The sequence below is a fragment of the Salvelinus alpinus genome, chromosome 33 (assembly GCF_045679555.1).
Source record: "Salvelinus alpinus chromosome 33, SLU_Salpinus.1, whole genome shotgun sequence".
In the NCBI taxonomy this organism is placed as follows: domain Eukaryota; kingdom Metazoa; phylum Chordata; class Actinopteri; order Salmoniformes; family Salmonidae; genus Salvelinus; species Salvelinus alpinus.
Window position 1 is genome coordinate 28,798,881 of NC_092118.1, and position 16,872 is coordinate 28,815,752.

Consider the following 16,872-nt stretch of genomic DNA (forward strand, 5'->3'; position numbering starts at 1 on the left):
ACTGTAGCTATTTAGGGGGACCTATTGATGTACCCAACCTGGGATGGACTCTACCCCGGGTTGTGTCCTTAATAAGCTGATGTGTGTGTTCTGTATAGGTGGTTCTGATCAACGCAGTGAAAGACGTGGCTAAGGCCCTGGCTGAGCTCATAGGAGCCACTAAGTGTGCTGCGGGCAAGGCTGCAGACGACCCGTCCATGTACCAGCTGAAGAGTGCTGCCAAGGTAGGAGACCCAGTGAGACCCATATTGGACTCTCAGGCCACTGTCTCTAACAGGCATTGTTGCATCTTCATCCCTCCTGGCTGTAGCTTATTATACAGTTATTATACATCTTGTTGACAAAGTCTTTTTAGTCCAGCACTAGGCTTAATCTAGGCTTAATCTGTGTCCGGGTAACCGCCCCATTCTGTTTGAACTATCTAGTGCCCTGAAATAAAATATTGTAAGATGAAATCTTGTAATCTACGCCCAGTTGTCCCCCAGAAACATGGCAGACGTGAACGGGATGCCTCCTCAGTCTGATATGTGCGTAAAGGGTGTTCTGGTGAGCGCTTCCAGTACACCAGATGAAGGCATGCTGTCGTTGTGTGCCATAGCAGCAGATTTCCTCCCCCTCCTTTAGGCCTAGCCATTAATCAACATCCCATCTACCTCTTATATGCTAACGCCATGCTCTCATCTCAGCGCTAGTCAATGACCCAGCTAAGTGGAAAGGAAGCAAGATCTAAAATCACTGTCAGCCACTACCTACCTAGCGCATGCAGTGGGAATGTAGTTTAACAGACTGATGGACTGTGTCCCAAATGGTATCCTATTCCCTATATAGTGCTCTACTTGGGGACCTGGTTAAAAGTAGTGCACTATATAGGGAATAGGGTGCCATTTGGGACGCAGTCATAGTAATCCAGGGAACTCCTTTTAACCTGCTTTTGGACCTTCTCCAAGCCCTGAGGCAGACAGACGGTAGATAACAGGTAGAGTATGGCTTATATTAATTTCAGCTCAAACTGCAGTGCTGTGGTTCATGTTGATGGCTGTTGTGCTCCCCGTCTTTCAGTTCCATATGGTGTTTATGTACATAATAATACCAACAGCACACGCAAACTGTCAACAGAAAAAAAGGTTCATCTCTCCGCCCACCAAAGGCAAGATGTCTCTCTGATGCCCCCCAGTGCTGTCTCTCCCACTGACATCCTTGGACCTGTCTCCCCCATTGTCCCCCCTCTGGTAACCCACCAGGTGATGGTGACCAACGTGACGTCCCTGCTGAAGACGGTGAAGGCTGTGGAGGACGAGGCCACGCGGGGGACCAGAGCTCTGGAGGCCACCATTGAATGTATTAAACAGGAACTCACGGTAAGCAATCATCTATAAAGTTATTTATTTAATCAATGACTTGCTTAGGATAGATGACAATGGACATGCTCTCTCACTTACGCTTTGTGGCCTAAACGTGTCCTCAAACTAAGCTGTAAATGCTTTATTAGTTACGTACTATAAAAGCATTGACATATTGAATCATCAACCATAACGGTTTATATACTTGTCACTAGATGAACTCTAGAACGGCCCAGGCCTTGTGTTTTCCCTGCTATCCTTATCTTTAGTAACTGACAGAGGACCATAGATCTCCATTAGTTTGTGGTTCCAGCTCTAAGCTTTATCAGTATCCCCCCAGGACAGCCTCCTAGTGCAGCTACTACAACTAGAGCCTTGATCAAACACGGCTATTACCATGGGATCAATAAGATAAACCAGAGTTAAAACTCAACAACCAGGGTTGCCACATAGGGACACATTAGTATGCCTGTTGTGTGTTTGGTCATTATAGGACATAGCCCTGTTAGGTGTTACTGCACACAGCTGTACAATTCAACATTATATGGAGAGCTGTTTGATATTTTAAATCAGTGAGGTTTTTAAGAACATATTGAGTGTTGTATTTCTTCAGGTGTTCCAGTCTAAGGACGTCCCGGAGAAGTCGACCACGCCTGAAGAGTTCATCCGCATGACCAAGGGCATCACCACGGCAACAGCCAAAGCAGTGGCGGCTGGGAACTCTGCACGACAGGAGGATGTGATCTCCACAGCTAACCTGAGTCGCAAGGCCATCTTCGACATGCTGACCACATGCAAGGTTCTGATCAATACTCCTTACTAGGGAAGATGCCCCCTACCTTCTGTCCCCTACCCTTCTATCTTGTATACTTAAACCCTGACCAGCACGGCCATTTTCAACATGCTGACTATATGCGAGGTTGTGATCATCCCTAGGCCCTAAACGTTGTAGATGTTAGAGGAAGAACAGATATTGATATTACTCCTCATCTCATCCATACTGACCACCTGGAAAGTGGATCATCTGACTCCTAACACTGTGTGTCTGTGTCCCTCAGCAAGCAGCTTACCACCAGGAGGTGAACAAGGACGTACGGAGCAGAGCGCTGCTCTACGGGACAGAGTGCACCACAGGTTACATTGACCTACTGGAGCATGTGCTGCTGGTAAGTTGGGTGGGGGTGGGTATGTCTGTGATTGAGAATAGAGTAATAGTGATGATGGGGATGTTTTCCTGAACCACCTCTACTCTGGGTGTATCTCCAGGTCCTCCAGGGGCCTACAGCAGAGCAGAAGCAGCATCTGGTGTTCTACTCTAAACGTGTTGCTGGGGCTGTTACTGAACTCATCCAGACTGCTGAGGCCATGAAAGGTGAGAGAAGACACTTCACTCAACTACTATACGCCTGGTTCATAATATAGGACAGTAATGATCATTTAGCAGATATACTGTATGTATCCAGAGTGTTCTTTTAACAGTCTGTTCCTGCCTTCTTTGCCACAGATGGAGGTAAGTTAAGAATGTAACCAGTTGTGATTCAGGGCCGACCATTCCATTGAGATTCATTGTTGAATTGTCCCTCTTTACAGGCCCGTTAGTCTAACAATATCCCCATTCATCCATCATGCTCTTCATTTTAGTTTCCATCTGTCCATAAAGACATGGTGAAATGCTCATCACCATGTCCATTGCAGTGTGGATGCTCTTCATTTGCGTATTTAATGTCACTGATAAGATAATTGCGATTCAATCTTAAACACACTTAATTTGCTGTGCATGCCGTGTCATGTGGCATTTGTTCTGTCTCTGTGGTCTCCATATTGTGAGGCATGCTCTGTTCATACACTGCTGTGTGTGTGGTAACTCACTGTGTGTGTGTTTCAGGCACAGAGTGGGTGGACCCAGAGGACCCCACAGTGATAGCAGAGACAGAGCTGTTGGGGGCGGCAGCGTCCATCGAAGCAGCGGCTAAGAAACTGGAGCAGCTGAAACCCAGAGCCAAGCCCAAGGTAGGAGACTACACCACCCACAACGCACCTCACAAGCCACATGGGTATTTTTAACCCCCAATTTCTACACTAATAACAGAAATGGGATGCATAAGTTGGAGCAAGAATGACAATCCTGTCAGTAATTTTGTCTTGGTGCTTGTCTCATTGTTGGGGTGTTTGTCATTATGTGTTTGGCTGTCTGTTTAGAGACGGTGTCTCATCAGTTTTGACACTAAGACTCTGTGGTGTTCAGTCACCGTGAGTCAGTGTTAGATCCAGAGGGTGATGCTCTATTCACTATTTGAATGTCTAATACTTGTATTGTCTCTCCTCACATACAGTGAAAGTAGTGGCAACCTCTCTGTCTCTGGATTTATTCATGTTTGTACACCTGTATGTACACCCGTCTGTCTACCAGTCTATCAGTCTGTCTGTAGCTGATATCATGAACATTGTTCAGGAGGAACCCCCTACTCAATTCTGACTTTGACCTTCTGCTCACCGCGCCCTCCTCTCCCTCCTTCACTCTTTTCCTCTTTCAATCCCTTTCTCCCTCCACTTCCTGCTGTCTATGATTCTAACCCTTCTGTTCCTCCCTCTCTTTCTCTCTCCCTCTCTTTCTTTCTCTCTCTCCCTCCTCCTGTCCTGTAGTTCTAGTTGTAGCCCATCTGTCCCTATATACAAAGTACTCCTCTGATCAGAGTAAAAACCCTCGAAGCCTTCTCTGCAGGCCTCTGTCTGATATGTTTGATATATTAGGTTGTTATTCAATCCAACTATATATCAAACATATTTCTACAGTGTCCCGCCCTGTCTACAGACTGTGTGTGTGAGGGACTGGTCTAATCTTGGAATGACTTGGCATAGAATAGTTGTAAGTGTTTTGTGTTCTTACTTCGTTTAGTTTGCCCCAAATAACAGATGTTACTGAGAAGTTTCTGTAGTGCAGACAGTACGGATTTGTAAACAATCTGTGTCATTGAACTATTTTGAAATTGAAAGACTTGAACAGCTGTACTCTAAAACTCCAACATCAAAACCATTACGGTTGCTATGTAATATGATTGCTGCCTATCTTTGTCTCTTCCTGTGAGACGTCTGAGTTGTGACTGTCTCGTCTCCCCTTCAGCAAGCAGATGAAACGCTGGACTTTGAGGAGCAGATCCTGGAAGCAGCTAAGTCCATCGCTGCAGCCACCAGTGCCCTGGTCAAGTCTGCTTCAGCTGCCCAGAGAGAGCTGGTGGCTCAGGGCAAGGTGGGCTCTATTCCAGCTAACGCAGTGGATGATGGTCAGTGGTCCCAGGGTCTCATCTCAGCGGTACGTACACACACCTACACACACACAATCTAAATAAAGCCTCCAAATAACGTTTAGCAATCCTTTTTTTGGAAGAGCTGGAATGAACACATCATTAATTGTAAGGGATTGCATCTTTGAAATGTATATGAAGCGTTCTCTCTGTGTTCTCTCCTACAGGCCAGGATGGTAGCAGCAGCCACCAGTAACCTGTGTGAGGCAGCTAATGCCTCGGTCCAGGGCCAAGCCAGTGAGGAGAAGCTGATCTCGTCAGCCAAGCAGGTGGCAGCCTCCACAGCCCAGCTCCTAGTGGCCTGTAAGGTTAAAGCTGACCAGGACTCTGAGGCCATGAGGAGACTACAGGTACTAGGATGATGAATAACAATTTGCCCCTTGCCTCCTAGGCACTCCTGTAGATCTTACACGCCTATCTAATTGTTTCAGATCTGGAGGGGTGCAGGGGGAGACGGGGCTCGGGGTCAATTTAGAATTCAGTGTAACCCCACAAACACACATCTTGTTATTAGCATTGTGTAATAGTTGTAACATGTTATGTGGTATGATATTGATGGACTGTCCTGCCAAAGGTTGCTGGTAACGCAGTAAAGAGGGCGTCGGACAACCTGGTCCGAGCGGCCCAGAAAGCAGCGTTCCACAAGGCAGACGATGACAACGTGGTGGTCAAGACCAAGTTTGTGGGAGGAATCGCTCAGGTGAGACTTCAGGGCTCTGGCAGACTCCACAGTGACATGTAGACTGTTCAAACCAGATTTACTCTTGTCAAGCCTTTCAGTTCTGTAAGTGGACACATTAAGAACAACTCCAAGCATTTATCAGGAGCTGACAGCACTGTACAGTATGTTGTACAGGCTGCTTTGAATCAGGTGTTGTGTAGTAAGTGGTGCCTGTTCTATCCTAGTGTTAATTAGCTAGGTGTTGTGTAGTAAGTGGTGCCTGTTCTATCCTAGTGTTAATTAGCTAGGTGTTGTGTAGTAACTGGTGCCTGTTCTATCCTAGTGTTAATTAGCTAGGTGTTGTGTAGTAAGTGGTGCCTGTTCTATCCTAGTGTTAATTAGCTAGGTGTTGTGTAGTAACTGGTGCCTGTTCTATCCTAGTGTTAATTAGCTAGGTGTTGTGTAGTAAGTGGTGCCTGTTCTATCCTAGTGTTAATTAGCTAGGTGTTGTGTAGTAACTGGTGCCTGTTCTATCCTAATGTTAATTAGCTAGGTGTTGTGTAGTAACTGGTGCCTGTTCTATCCTAGTGTTAATTAGCTAGGTGTTGTGTAGTAACTGGTGCCTGTTCTATCCTAGTGTTAATTAGCTAGGTGGTGTGTAGTAACTGGTGCCTGTTCTATCCTAGTGTTAATTAGCTAGGTGTTGTGTAGTAACTGGTGCCTGTTCTATCCTAGTGTTAATTAGCTAGGTGTTGTGTAGTAACTGGTGCCTGTTCTATCCTAGTGTTAATTAGCTAGGTGTTGTGTAGTAACTGGTGCCTGTTCTATCCTAGTGTTAATTAGCTAGGTGTTGTGTAGTAACTGGTGCCTGTTCTATCCTAGTGTTAATTAGCTAGGTGTTGTGTAGTAACTGGTGCCTGTTCTATCCTAGTGTTAATTAGCTAGGTGTTGTGTAGTAACTGGTGCCTGTTCTCTCCTAGTGTTAATTAGCTAGGTGTTGTGTAGTAACTGGTGCCTGTTCTATCCTAGTGTTAATTAGCTAGGTGTTGTGTAGTAAGTGGTGCCTGTTCTATCCTAGTGTTAATTAGCTAGGTGTTGTGTAGTAACTGGTGCCTGTTCTATCCTAGTATTAATTAGCTAGGTGTTGTGTAGTAACTGGTGCCTGTTCTATCCTAGTGTTAATTAGCTAGGTGTTGTGTAGTAACTGGTGCCTGTTCTATCCTAGTGTTAATTAGCTAGGTGTTGTGTAGTAACTGGTGCCTGTTCTATCCTAGTGTTAATTAGCTAGGTGTTGTGTAGTAACTGGTGCCTGTTCTATCCTAGTGTTAATTAGCTAGGTGTTGTGTAGTAAGTGGTGCCTGTTCTATCCTAGTGTTAATTAGCTAGGTGTTGTGTAGTAACTGGTGCCTGTTCTATCCTAGTGTTAATTAGCTAGGTGTTGTGTAGTAAGTGGTGCCTGTTCTATCCTAGTGTTAATTAGCTAGGTGTTGTGTAGTAACTGGTGCCTGTTCTATCCTAGTGTTAATTAGCTAGGTGTTGTGTAGTAAGTGGTGCCTGTTCTATCCTGTGTCCAGATCATTGCAGCCCAGGAGGAGATGCTGAGGAAGGAGAGAGAGCTGGAGGAGGCCAGGAAGAAGCTGGCTCAGATCAGACAGCAGCAGTACAAGTTCTTACCCAGTGAACTACGGGAGGACGAGAACTGAGCTATACCCTGCTGCATTGCCATGCTGCCGCTGTGTGTGTGTGTGTGTGTGTGTGTGTGTATTGAGTGCATTTGTACCTGTGTGTGTATATGTAGTATGTTACCACACACACGAGCGGTGGCCCAAATGGACTTTATTAGTGTGCAACAAGTTTAAGTTGGCCTTTTAATGTGCCCACTCAACCAGTGGGGTCAAGCCCAGAATGGGACATGGATAGCCACTGTCTACTACACCTGCAGGGGTCTTTAACTACCAGGAGTTGTCTACTACCACTATGACTTGGCTTGTAACGGTCTGTTACCCTGCATTACCTGCCAGTTAACCTACACCGGAATAGTCTTCTCTAGAAGGAATGGATTTGTAACAGGTGAACAAGCTGAAAATGTGCATCCTAATAGTTTGAATGTCTTTCTCTATGGAGCTATACATTTGATGTGATTAAATACCAGTGTTGACATTGAATCTCCAAACTAAGGGGATATTTCTAGATGTTAGCATGGTCTTAACCTTTTGGCCGGACTTTCTTTCATAAAGGAAGAAGAGTGTGATATGTTAGGTGCATACAGTACATTAGGCATTTACACACACATTGCTATTAATTTCCTCTTTTATGAGACAAGTGAGAAATTATAGCATTTCATAGATATTACTAGTGTTTGAAATGCCACACGTGGGTGATTTGACACTTATGTCACCTTGTGGTCTATATATATATCTATCCTCCTTGTCAGACAGCAAGTAATTCAGACAGTTGAGGTATTTGGAGCATATTGAAGAAAAGCTTATGGATCTTATTTCATGGAAGCATTTTTTGTCGCATTGACCGTTCGGGTTGCGTAGACCCTTGTTTAGATGTGCTCTTGACACTGAAGATTGAAATGTACCTAGTGTTGATAAACCCTTAAATGTGCGTCAAATTGCTAGAGACCTCTTTACAACAACCTCTTATGATGCATTACAATCTAGTACTTTATTATTTCTGTGATTTGGAGACGAAGTTACTACAGAATAACATTTTTAGCAAGTTAAGATACTCTGACATTTACAGTAATCTTAACTAGTCTCATCCCTTCCACTACTACAGATCTCCTAGCCCTGCATAACCTTGACCGTGGACAGTCAGTTAACTGGCTTCCTTCTACTATTCTCATTAGTTTACAGTTGATATTGAGCCATACAGCTGGAACTGATGTTCATGAAGCAATACTATGAAGGCGCTGTAGGGGGCAGTGTTGGTGTCCTCACAGACTCCTGACAAGCAATGTAATGAAGTGCACTCTTGCTTGATCTTTTCAAACCTCAAACACTACAAACACTGCACCTCTGAAAACCGTTCAGTTACTGTAAGAAAAAATACTAATGTAGGAAACAACTGCTGGTCTTGAAAATGTATTACGATTTAAGTAGGAGTTTAAAAAAAACATCCAGGCAAGCTGAAAAAAGATTCTCATTGATTAAGCGTGATTTCTCTACAACTCATAATGCAAACTTAAATGGATGGCTCTGATATTGTAACACCCCAGACCTCTTGAATGAATGTGAAGTGGTAAATCTTTGTTGACTATACACAATGTACTGTGCTTCTGTTGGTTACCCCTGCTGTCTTATACGGGGCAGAGTCCCCCATCCCTCCATAGGGGCCTGTTGGACCACTACCGTGGATCACGTCCTGTTGTTGTTCACCTGTTGAATCCGTCTCACTCTAACTCTAATGGTGCTTTGTGTAACTCTAGTGGGAAGTACTACTATTGCAGTATATTTACCTTCTGTTTGCCAGGGTTGTGTTCATTATGCACCAAAAGGAGGAAAACGGAGGAGTGACTACCTAGAATTGTCCAATAGAACAAAAAAAATCCTAATGAACACAACCCAGGTTTGGTTCTAGCTTATGGTTTTACTAGTTTTATGGACAGTCAGTGAGTGTCGGTTAGCAAACAAATCATTATTGTGAGGTAAAATTCTGCTCTTGCGTGTCAGTCATATGCATGGCTTCTGGGTTCTATTATTTTCGGAACAGAAAATACATCTACACTTCGCACTGAATGGTATTGGTATTCTGAACTGCACATGAGGACAATAACCCCTAACAAACTGCAAACGGTCCATGTTAAACATGTTTTACTCCGTATTGATGTGTAACAGTAGGCTCTACAGTTCAAACGCTGGTACAGTTCTGTCAGAGTTCACGCATCTGGTCTTTGTAGTATTATGTCATTAGTGCCTTAGTCTCTAGCTCATATAGCGTCTGGTCTGCTTGTGACAACTTATCTAGCTGGATAAAGGAGTGTGGTCAGTATCAATGAGTAGGGCCTTGTTGTTCCTGTCATAGCCTATTACCAAGACTTTTAGGTCCCATAAAGATGAAAAACACGGCCTCACAGGTACTACTGCGTTGTCCTATAAACTGTACCTCTGTCCCCATCTTTCTGCCTGATGCAACCATGGCCTTGAGGGCAGAGACGAATGTGTTGCTGTGTAAAAAGTACCATCACTATATGTATACGATATATATGAAGACAACACATTTTTGTACTGCATTCCATGGGCATGTACCAAGATGCTTCTGAACTCTGTATGACAGAATGGAGTCTGTCGTTCGGTTATTGTATGTTACAAGTAAATCATAGGATTCACACACTCCGGACAATAGGTCTGTACTCTGCTGTCTCACAAAAGTTTTATGGATTGAATTTTTTTTTTTTCTCTCTCTTTTAAGCCACGAGGAATAGTTTTTTTTAAGGATAAATGTGATAAGGATATTAAGATGTATAGCTGTCACTGTTAACGTAGTGTGACACATTTCAATGGTAGGGAGAAACTGTTCATACCTGTGTGTTTGTCCCATAATGAATTCAATGATAATTAAAGTGCAGTTCTACAAGAAAGATAGATATGAAGTGACAATGACCTACAGTATGGAAACTATTTATCTGGCCACAAGAAAACATATTTTTTGTATTCACTGAAAATAAAGGGTTTCAAAGTAATATGGCCTGCAGAATTGTGTTTTTACTTGTGTTTTTGTTGTCTTGTTGAATAGAGGAGTGTGATCATGAATGGACAGGCTAACATTGTCTGATTCCAGCAGCCTTCTCCTAGACTAATCTACATTCTCAGGTTCAGGCCAGCTGGAAATCAAGTCACAGATGACCGAGAAGTTGTTGCTGTTTAAAGATGAGGTGAAAGCCTGTGACAGACTAATGACATGTATACTGTAGTAAAGCTTTAATAATCACAAATCCTAGCATCACATCCTGCACATAAAAATATGCACTACTAGCGCAATAACAGAACATGATCCTGTGGTTTGAGGAGACTTACTGCTCTAGAGGTGACTTTTTCAGACAGGGTCCCTTTAAGCAGCTCCTCTGTCAGTGAAGGTAGATGATATTTCTGAGTCAGCAGTGAGCCTTGTGCTATATTTAGCTGGTGTATTTTAGAGCCGAGACAGGTACTAATTCTGGCCCGCTCTAAAATCTGAGGAGGGAGGTGATTTGTAAATTACACTGGCACAGCTGCTCCCTCCTTCTGCAGGATAATGCAGGATAATAATACCCAGAATTATTGGCAGGAAGGGTGACTCTCAATACTATAATCGCTGATCTCAAGGTGCTGGACAGGTGAAAGCAAAATGGCACCCATCCGATCCTTTAAATCAGTGAAGTAGGACAATCTACTGGTTCACACATGGAATTGTGTAGCCCCATAAAATAGCCTACAAGCTTTATATGGTCAAGTCTCGCGGGGCCGCCCTTCCAAATCTCGTCTTGTTGACACGTGAGAAGCCTGAGCTATATGTGGTTCAATGTGTTCCCTTCAATCAGTTTTGAAAGGAAACTTCTCTGTTAGAACATATTTGGAAGTAAAAGTCAAGAGTGTAGGTACTTTTTTTTAAAGAGTATAGTGCCACATGTCGTCACAATAAAACTTCCTGAATCAGCTTTTGTCTTTTGTCTGAGGCAAGCTGACTCTTAGAATCCTCCCACCCTAACTCTTTGGCGTACATGCTGCCACAGAGGGAAAATGAGACACCAATGACATAACGTTCCCAGGCCAGCTGCAGTCACCCTTTTGAATGCTGCACCCAGAGCTACACATAGACATCACTCATGGATGTTATCTGTGGGTGGGTGACCTCAGAGGTAGCAAGCTTCTGTTCCGCCCAAACCACATTGTAAATGAGATGGGTAGCTGTTGTCAAGCAATTGTTTAGCGTGCCGGTCTCTGTCTTTCGAAGCACCCACATGTTGTGAAAAATGAACAGGAATTGTTCAACTAGTCTTGACATTGTGAAGATGAAATCATCTGCCTTTCTCAAAGTTCTTAAACTATAGTGAAATGCGGGGGTTTGAAAACCTCTCTGCACCCATGTGTTACAGTACAGGCGCGCATGGAAGCCTTTGGAAGGAATACAATTTAGCTAATGATCCCATTGTGGAATTGTACTACTCTGAGAATGTACACAATGTCTACTGCATTTCAAGCCCCTTTTCACCTGACCCATTGTGCTAAGATTTTATCAAAATACCTGAAAGTCCTGGTTAATGAAGAGGACTGCCAGAGGTTTGTAGGGTTCACATAGTTATTACCAGAGACCATTACACTGACACTCACCCACGACCGCGTTACAACTGACCTCGTTACCACCGACCACATTACAGGACCACATACTTCCCACCAGCCTGAGAATTCTGGGAATACTCAACTCACCCCAATGCTATTGTCATTGGTGTGGGATTGAGGGGTATACTGTTATGATGGGCTTAGAGGCATCAAGGAAGCACATGTATTACATGACTGACAGAGAGATACAGTAAGTTTTATGTTATCCCAAGTTCCCAGGAATGGAGGGCCATAGAATCATAGGGTCAGATACTTCAGTAGTAAAAGGGTTTATCACTTCCCCAGTAAGAATACCTAAATAGAATTTACACAGTTAAGTTAACTCTGTATAAATTAAATTCCATGTACTTTGTTTTGGCCCAGCCTGGTCGCTGAGCTATTTTGGAGTTGGCTATACAGCACAAACAGATCTGGGACCAGGATTTCAGAGGCCCTAGATGCTTGGCTAGACTTTTTAAAGCATTATGATGAGTTGGCCAGGTAGTTTGTGTATCTGTGTCTAGTATCTGTCTCCATTAGCCCCAAATGTCCTGGGATAGCATGGCTTCTGCTCTGAGCCTCTCTGATCTCTGTGTATGAGCGGTCTATGTGGTCTTTGATCTGTGTTTATGAGCGGCATGCTGTGCCTGGCAGCAGTTGGACAAAACCCAGGCTAACAAGAGAATGACATCTGCCTGCCATAAAATGAGATGGGCAGACACCCCAGGGAGAACATTAGTGATCACTGCAAACTATTCATGTAATGCTAGTCTGCTTCAAAGTACATACAGTGCCTTCAGAAAGTATTCATACCCCTTGACTTATTCCACATTTTGTTATGTTAGTCTTATTTTTTAAACGGATTCATTTTCTCACCCATCTATACACAATACCCCATAATGGCAAAGTGAAAACATGTTTTTAGAAATGATTGCAAATGTATTGAAAATGAAAGTATTCACACCACTCAGTCAATACTTTGTAGAAGCACCTTTGGCAGCGATTACAGCTGTGAGTCTTTCTGGGTGAGTCTCTCTGGGTGAGAGCTTTCCACTTCTGGATTGTGCAACATTTGCACATTATTCTTGAAAAAATTATAGGATTCCACTAGGATTTTTCCTCGAGGATTTGTCCTGTGCTTAGCTCCATTCTGTTACTTTTTTATCCTGAAAAACTCCCCAGTCCATAAAGATTACAAGAATGCCCATAAAATGATGCAGCCGCCACTATGTTTGAAAATATAGAGAGTGGTACTCAGTAATGTGTTGTATTGGATTTGCACAAAACAACACTTTGTATTCAGGACAAAAAGATAATTGCTTTGCCACATTTTTGCAGTATTACTTTAGTTCCTTGTTGCAAACAGATATTTTGTCATATTTTTTTGGTCAATCCTCAGTTTTCTCTGTAACTGTTTAAAAGTTACCATTGGTAAAATCCTTGAGCGGTTTCCAAACCTCTCCGGCAACTGAGTTAGGTAGGAAGTCTGATTGCATGGCTTTAGAAGCTTCTGATAGGCTAATTGACATCATTTGAGTCAATTGGAGGTGTACCTGTGGATGTATTTCAAGGCCTACTTTCAAACTCAGTGCCTCTTTGCTTGACATCATGGGAAAATCAAAAGAAATCAGCCAAGACCTCAGAAAACAATTGGAGACCTCCACAAGTCTGGTTCATCCTTGGGAGCAATTTCCAAACGCCTGAAGGTACCACGTTCATCTGTACAACACCATGGGACCACGTATGGAACCACGTAGCTGTAATACCGCTCAAGAAGGAGACACTTCTGTCTCCTAGAGATGAATGTACTTTGGTGCGAAAAGTGCAAATCAATCTCAGAACAACAGCAAAGGACCTTGTGAAGATGCTGGGGGAACAGGTACATAAGTATCTATATCCACAGTAAAACGAGTCCTATATCGACATAACCTGAAAGGCCGCTCAGCAAGGAAGAAGCCACTGCTCCAAAACCGCCATAAAAAAGCCAGACTACGGTTTGCAACTACACATGGGGACAAAGATCATACTTTTTGGAGAAATGTCCTCTGGTCTGATGAAAGAAAAATAGAACTGTTTGGCCATAATGACCATTGTTATGTTTGGAGGAAAAAGGGAGAGGCTTGCAAGCCAAAGAACACCATCCCAACCATGAAGCATGGGGGTGGCAGCATCATGTTGTGGGGGTGCTTTGCTGCAGGAGGGACTGGTGCACTTCACAAAATAGATGGCATCATGAGGGAGGAAAATTAGATGGATATATTGAAGCAACATCTCAAGACATCAGTCAGGAAGTTAAATCTTGGTCGCAAATGTGTCTTCCAAATGGACAATGACCCCAAGCATACTTCCAAAGTTGTGGCAAAAAGGCTAAAGGACAACAAAGTCAAGGTATTGGAGTGGCCATCACAAAGCCCTGACCTCAATCCTATAGAAAATTTGTGGACAGAACTGAAAAAGCGTGTGTGAGCAAGGAGGCCTACAAACCTGACTCAGTTACACCAGCTCTGTCAGGAGGAATGGACCAAAATTCACCCAACTTATTGTGGGAAGCTTGTGGAAGGCTACCCGAAACGTTTGACCTAAGTTAAACAATTTAAAGGCAATGCTACCAAATACTAATTGAGTGTATGTAAACTTCTGACCCACTGGGAATGTGATGATTAAATAAATCATTCTCTCTACTATTATTCTCACATTTCACATTCTTAAAATAAAGTGGTGATCCTAACTGACCTAAGTCAGGGACTTTTTACTGGAATTAAATGTCAGGAATTGTGAAAAACTGAGTTTAAATGTATTTGGCTAAGGTGTATGTAAACTTCCGACATCAACTGTATTTGTAGTTGTCCACATAATCTATGTCAGAACCGTCCAGAGTAGTGATGCTATTCGGGCGGGAGGGTGCGGGCAGCAATCGGTTGAAGAGCATGCACTTAGTTTTACTTGCATTTAAAAGCAGTTGGAGGCCTCGGAAGGAGTGTTGTATGGCATTGAAGCTCATTTGAAGGTTTGTTAGCACAGTGTCCAAAGAAGGGCCAGATGTATACAGAATGGTGTCGTCTGCGTAGAGGTGGATCAGAGAATCACCAGCAGCAAGAGCGACATCACTGATATATACAGAGAAAAGAGTCGGCCCAAGAATTGAACCCTGTGGCACCCGCATAGAGACTGACAGAGGTCCGGACAACAGGCCCTCCGATTTGACACACTGAACTCTATCTGAGAAGTAGTTGGTGAAGCAGGCGAGATAGTCATTAGAGAAACCAAGGCTGTTGAGTCTGCCAATAAGAATGGGGTGATTGACAGAGTCTAAAGCCTTGGCCAGGTCGACGAAGACGGCTGCACAGTACAGTCTTTTATCGATGGCGGTTATGATATCGTTTAGGACCTTGAGCGTGGCTGGGGTGCACCCATGACCAGCTCGGAAACCAGATTGCATAGTGGAGAAGGTACGGTGGGCCTACATGTGATCTGCATAACATTCATGCGACAAACCAATACCAATTGTACATACCTTTGTGTGCCTCCTCGTCAGTATACCTACAGACACACACAAATAAGTTGGCAGTTCAGTCATCTGCGCCCAATGCAGCTATAGTTTTCAACATATTCTTACCTCTTTGTTGATTTACATCCACTGAACTGTGTCCATTTTCTGTTTTAGAACTAATTTTAAAAGCGAGAAAGTGCCAAACACAGCCATATACACAAATATGAAAAAATAGATCGTATCACCATAAAACAATATCAATTTAGATCATTCAAGGGATAAACCTTAAATTGAGGAGATATTACAAATGTTTTAAGTGCCTGAACCTGCTGTTTTCTCAAATTCAAATCCAAATGTTTCTGTTGGGCAGTTAGGCACCTGCAAGAACCCCCAAGAACTAAGGAGGTTCCTTCCTCCACCTCCTATGGGGCATTTTTCAGTGCCAATAACCCTAAGGTTCTTCAAAGAACTTTGAGGATCTTAGAAGAACCCTTGTTGAAGCCCTATGGACAGTATGTAACAGGTGCAACTTGTGCAAACAAGACGCTCCTATAAATACCGCTCAAGAAAACATGGGAGGAACAGAGAGGACAAGAAGAAGAGGTTGTTTGAGTAGATGTCGCTGAGCCAACCCAGAAGGATATGGTGATATAAAGACGTCATTGTTTGTGTTGTTGTTCTGTTCTTCTCCTTTATGGGGTATAGGCCTACAACAGCAGTACCTTTCACACACATATCACTTAAAGTTGAAACCAATGTTCTGTACGTATGAGTACTATAAAGTAAAATGTACTATAAATGTAAGTACTAGACATAATTTTTTCATTATCTTCCCTATAAAGATATATCCTAGAAATAATTTAGCTAAAAGTGAACTTGAGGGTATATGTCCATACCATGCAGCCAATCACAGTGTGTTTGGACAGGTCTCTGGTTCCTCCTCCACTGTCCATGTGTGACAGCTGTGACTGACTCCCCTGGACCTGTGAACTGTCACAGAGGAAGAGGGGGATTGCTGAAATGCCAAAGCACTCGTTTCTTTCCCTGTGGCCATTTTGAATGAACTCCAAGGCACTTATAAGCTCGATAATATGCCACTGTTGAATATAACACTATCTGATGCCCCTCTTCAGATTGTGAACAATATCTTGAGGGACTTGTTGACGTGCTCCTCTCCTCTCTACCGTGTGGTATCACTGACAGAACACTTCAGCATAGATAATATGACACCCCTCCCAGGGACAATCCCTTTTAAATATTAGACTAAATTTGTCTGCTTTAATAACTGCTTATTTTGTCTTTGGAGATCAGAGTTACATGACCCCATCTCTCAGGTGTTATGATTCATAGTGGAGACACGATTCATAATCAAGAGGGGTCAATGGCTAAACTAAGTGTGGGTGACACAATTATTTTAAACATGAATTTGGTTGGAGGAATGGTAACATAAACAACGATTACTATGCCATTATTTATTCCTATAAATATTACTCTATCAAGCCTTCTTTGAACTGCTGTGTTGAGCAAATGTAAGTTATCCTACCAGAATGAAATGAGCAATTCCAGTCAAAGATCATGTTTTTGTTGTCCACCTTCACTTCCTTGTGCATAAACTGACCCCCACTCCCCAAACTGACTTCCTTGGCTGTAGCCTACGTCTCAGCACAGTGTTTGAAAAAGCAACAGACGTCTTTGAGGGGGTGCCACTTTCTCGCCCATAACCCATATATAGTCTTATCAACGGTAAAATGTATTGGATCAGCGAATCGCCGAG

The 16,872-nt window shown here is 43.2% G+C and overlaps 1 protein-coding gene and 1 long non-coding RNA gene across 2 annotated transcripts in view; one reads left to right on the top strand and one right to left on the bottom strand.

Annotated features, from left to right (window-relative positions):
• Positions 1–9,993, top strand: part of LOC139562757 (talin-2) — a 132,008-nt gene extending 122,015 nt beyond the window's left edge. Inside the window, exons 49-58 of the mRNA XM_071380750.1 lie at positions 99–224; positions 1,242–1,358; positions 1,954–2,139; positions 2,399–2,506; positions 2,607–2,712; positions 3,226–3,350; positions 4,462–4,650; positions 4,810–4,992; positions 5,217–5,342; positions 6,878–9,993. Coding sequence (XP_071236851.1) covers positions 99–224; positions 1,242–1,358; positions 1,954–2,139; positions 2,399–2,506; positions 2,607–2,712; positions 3,226–3,350; positions 4,462–4,650; positions 4,810–4,992; positions 5,217–5,342; positions 6,878–7,006 — 1,395 coding nt within the window. The 3' untranslated portion in view covers positions 7,007–9,993. The remainder of the gene's footprint in view (positions 1–98; positions 225–1,241; positions 1,359–1,953; positions 2,140–2,398; positions 2,507–2,606; positions 2,713–3,225; positions 3,351–4,461; positions 4,651–4,809; positions 4,993–5,216; positions 5,343–6,877) is intronic.
• Positions 9,994–15,119: 5,126 nt separating this feature from the next.
• On the bottom strand, positions 15,120–16,732 carry LOC139562786 (uncharacterized). Its single transcript, XR_011672444.1, has 3 exons — positions 16,642–16,732; positions 15,995–16,088; positions 15,120–15,148 (listed from the first exon to the last, which is right to left on the bottom strand). It is a non-coding gene; the product is annotated as an uncharacterized lncRNA (long non-coding RNA).
• Positions 16,733–16,872: the final 140 nt, after the last annotated feature.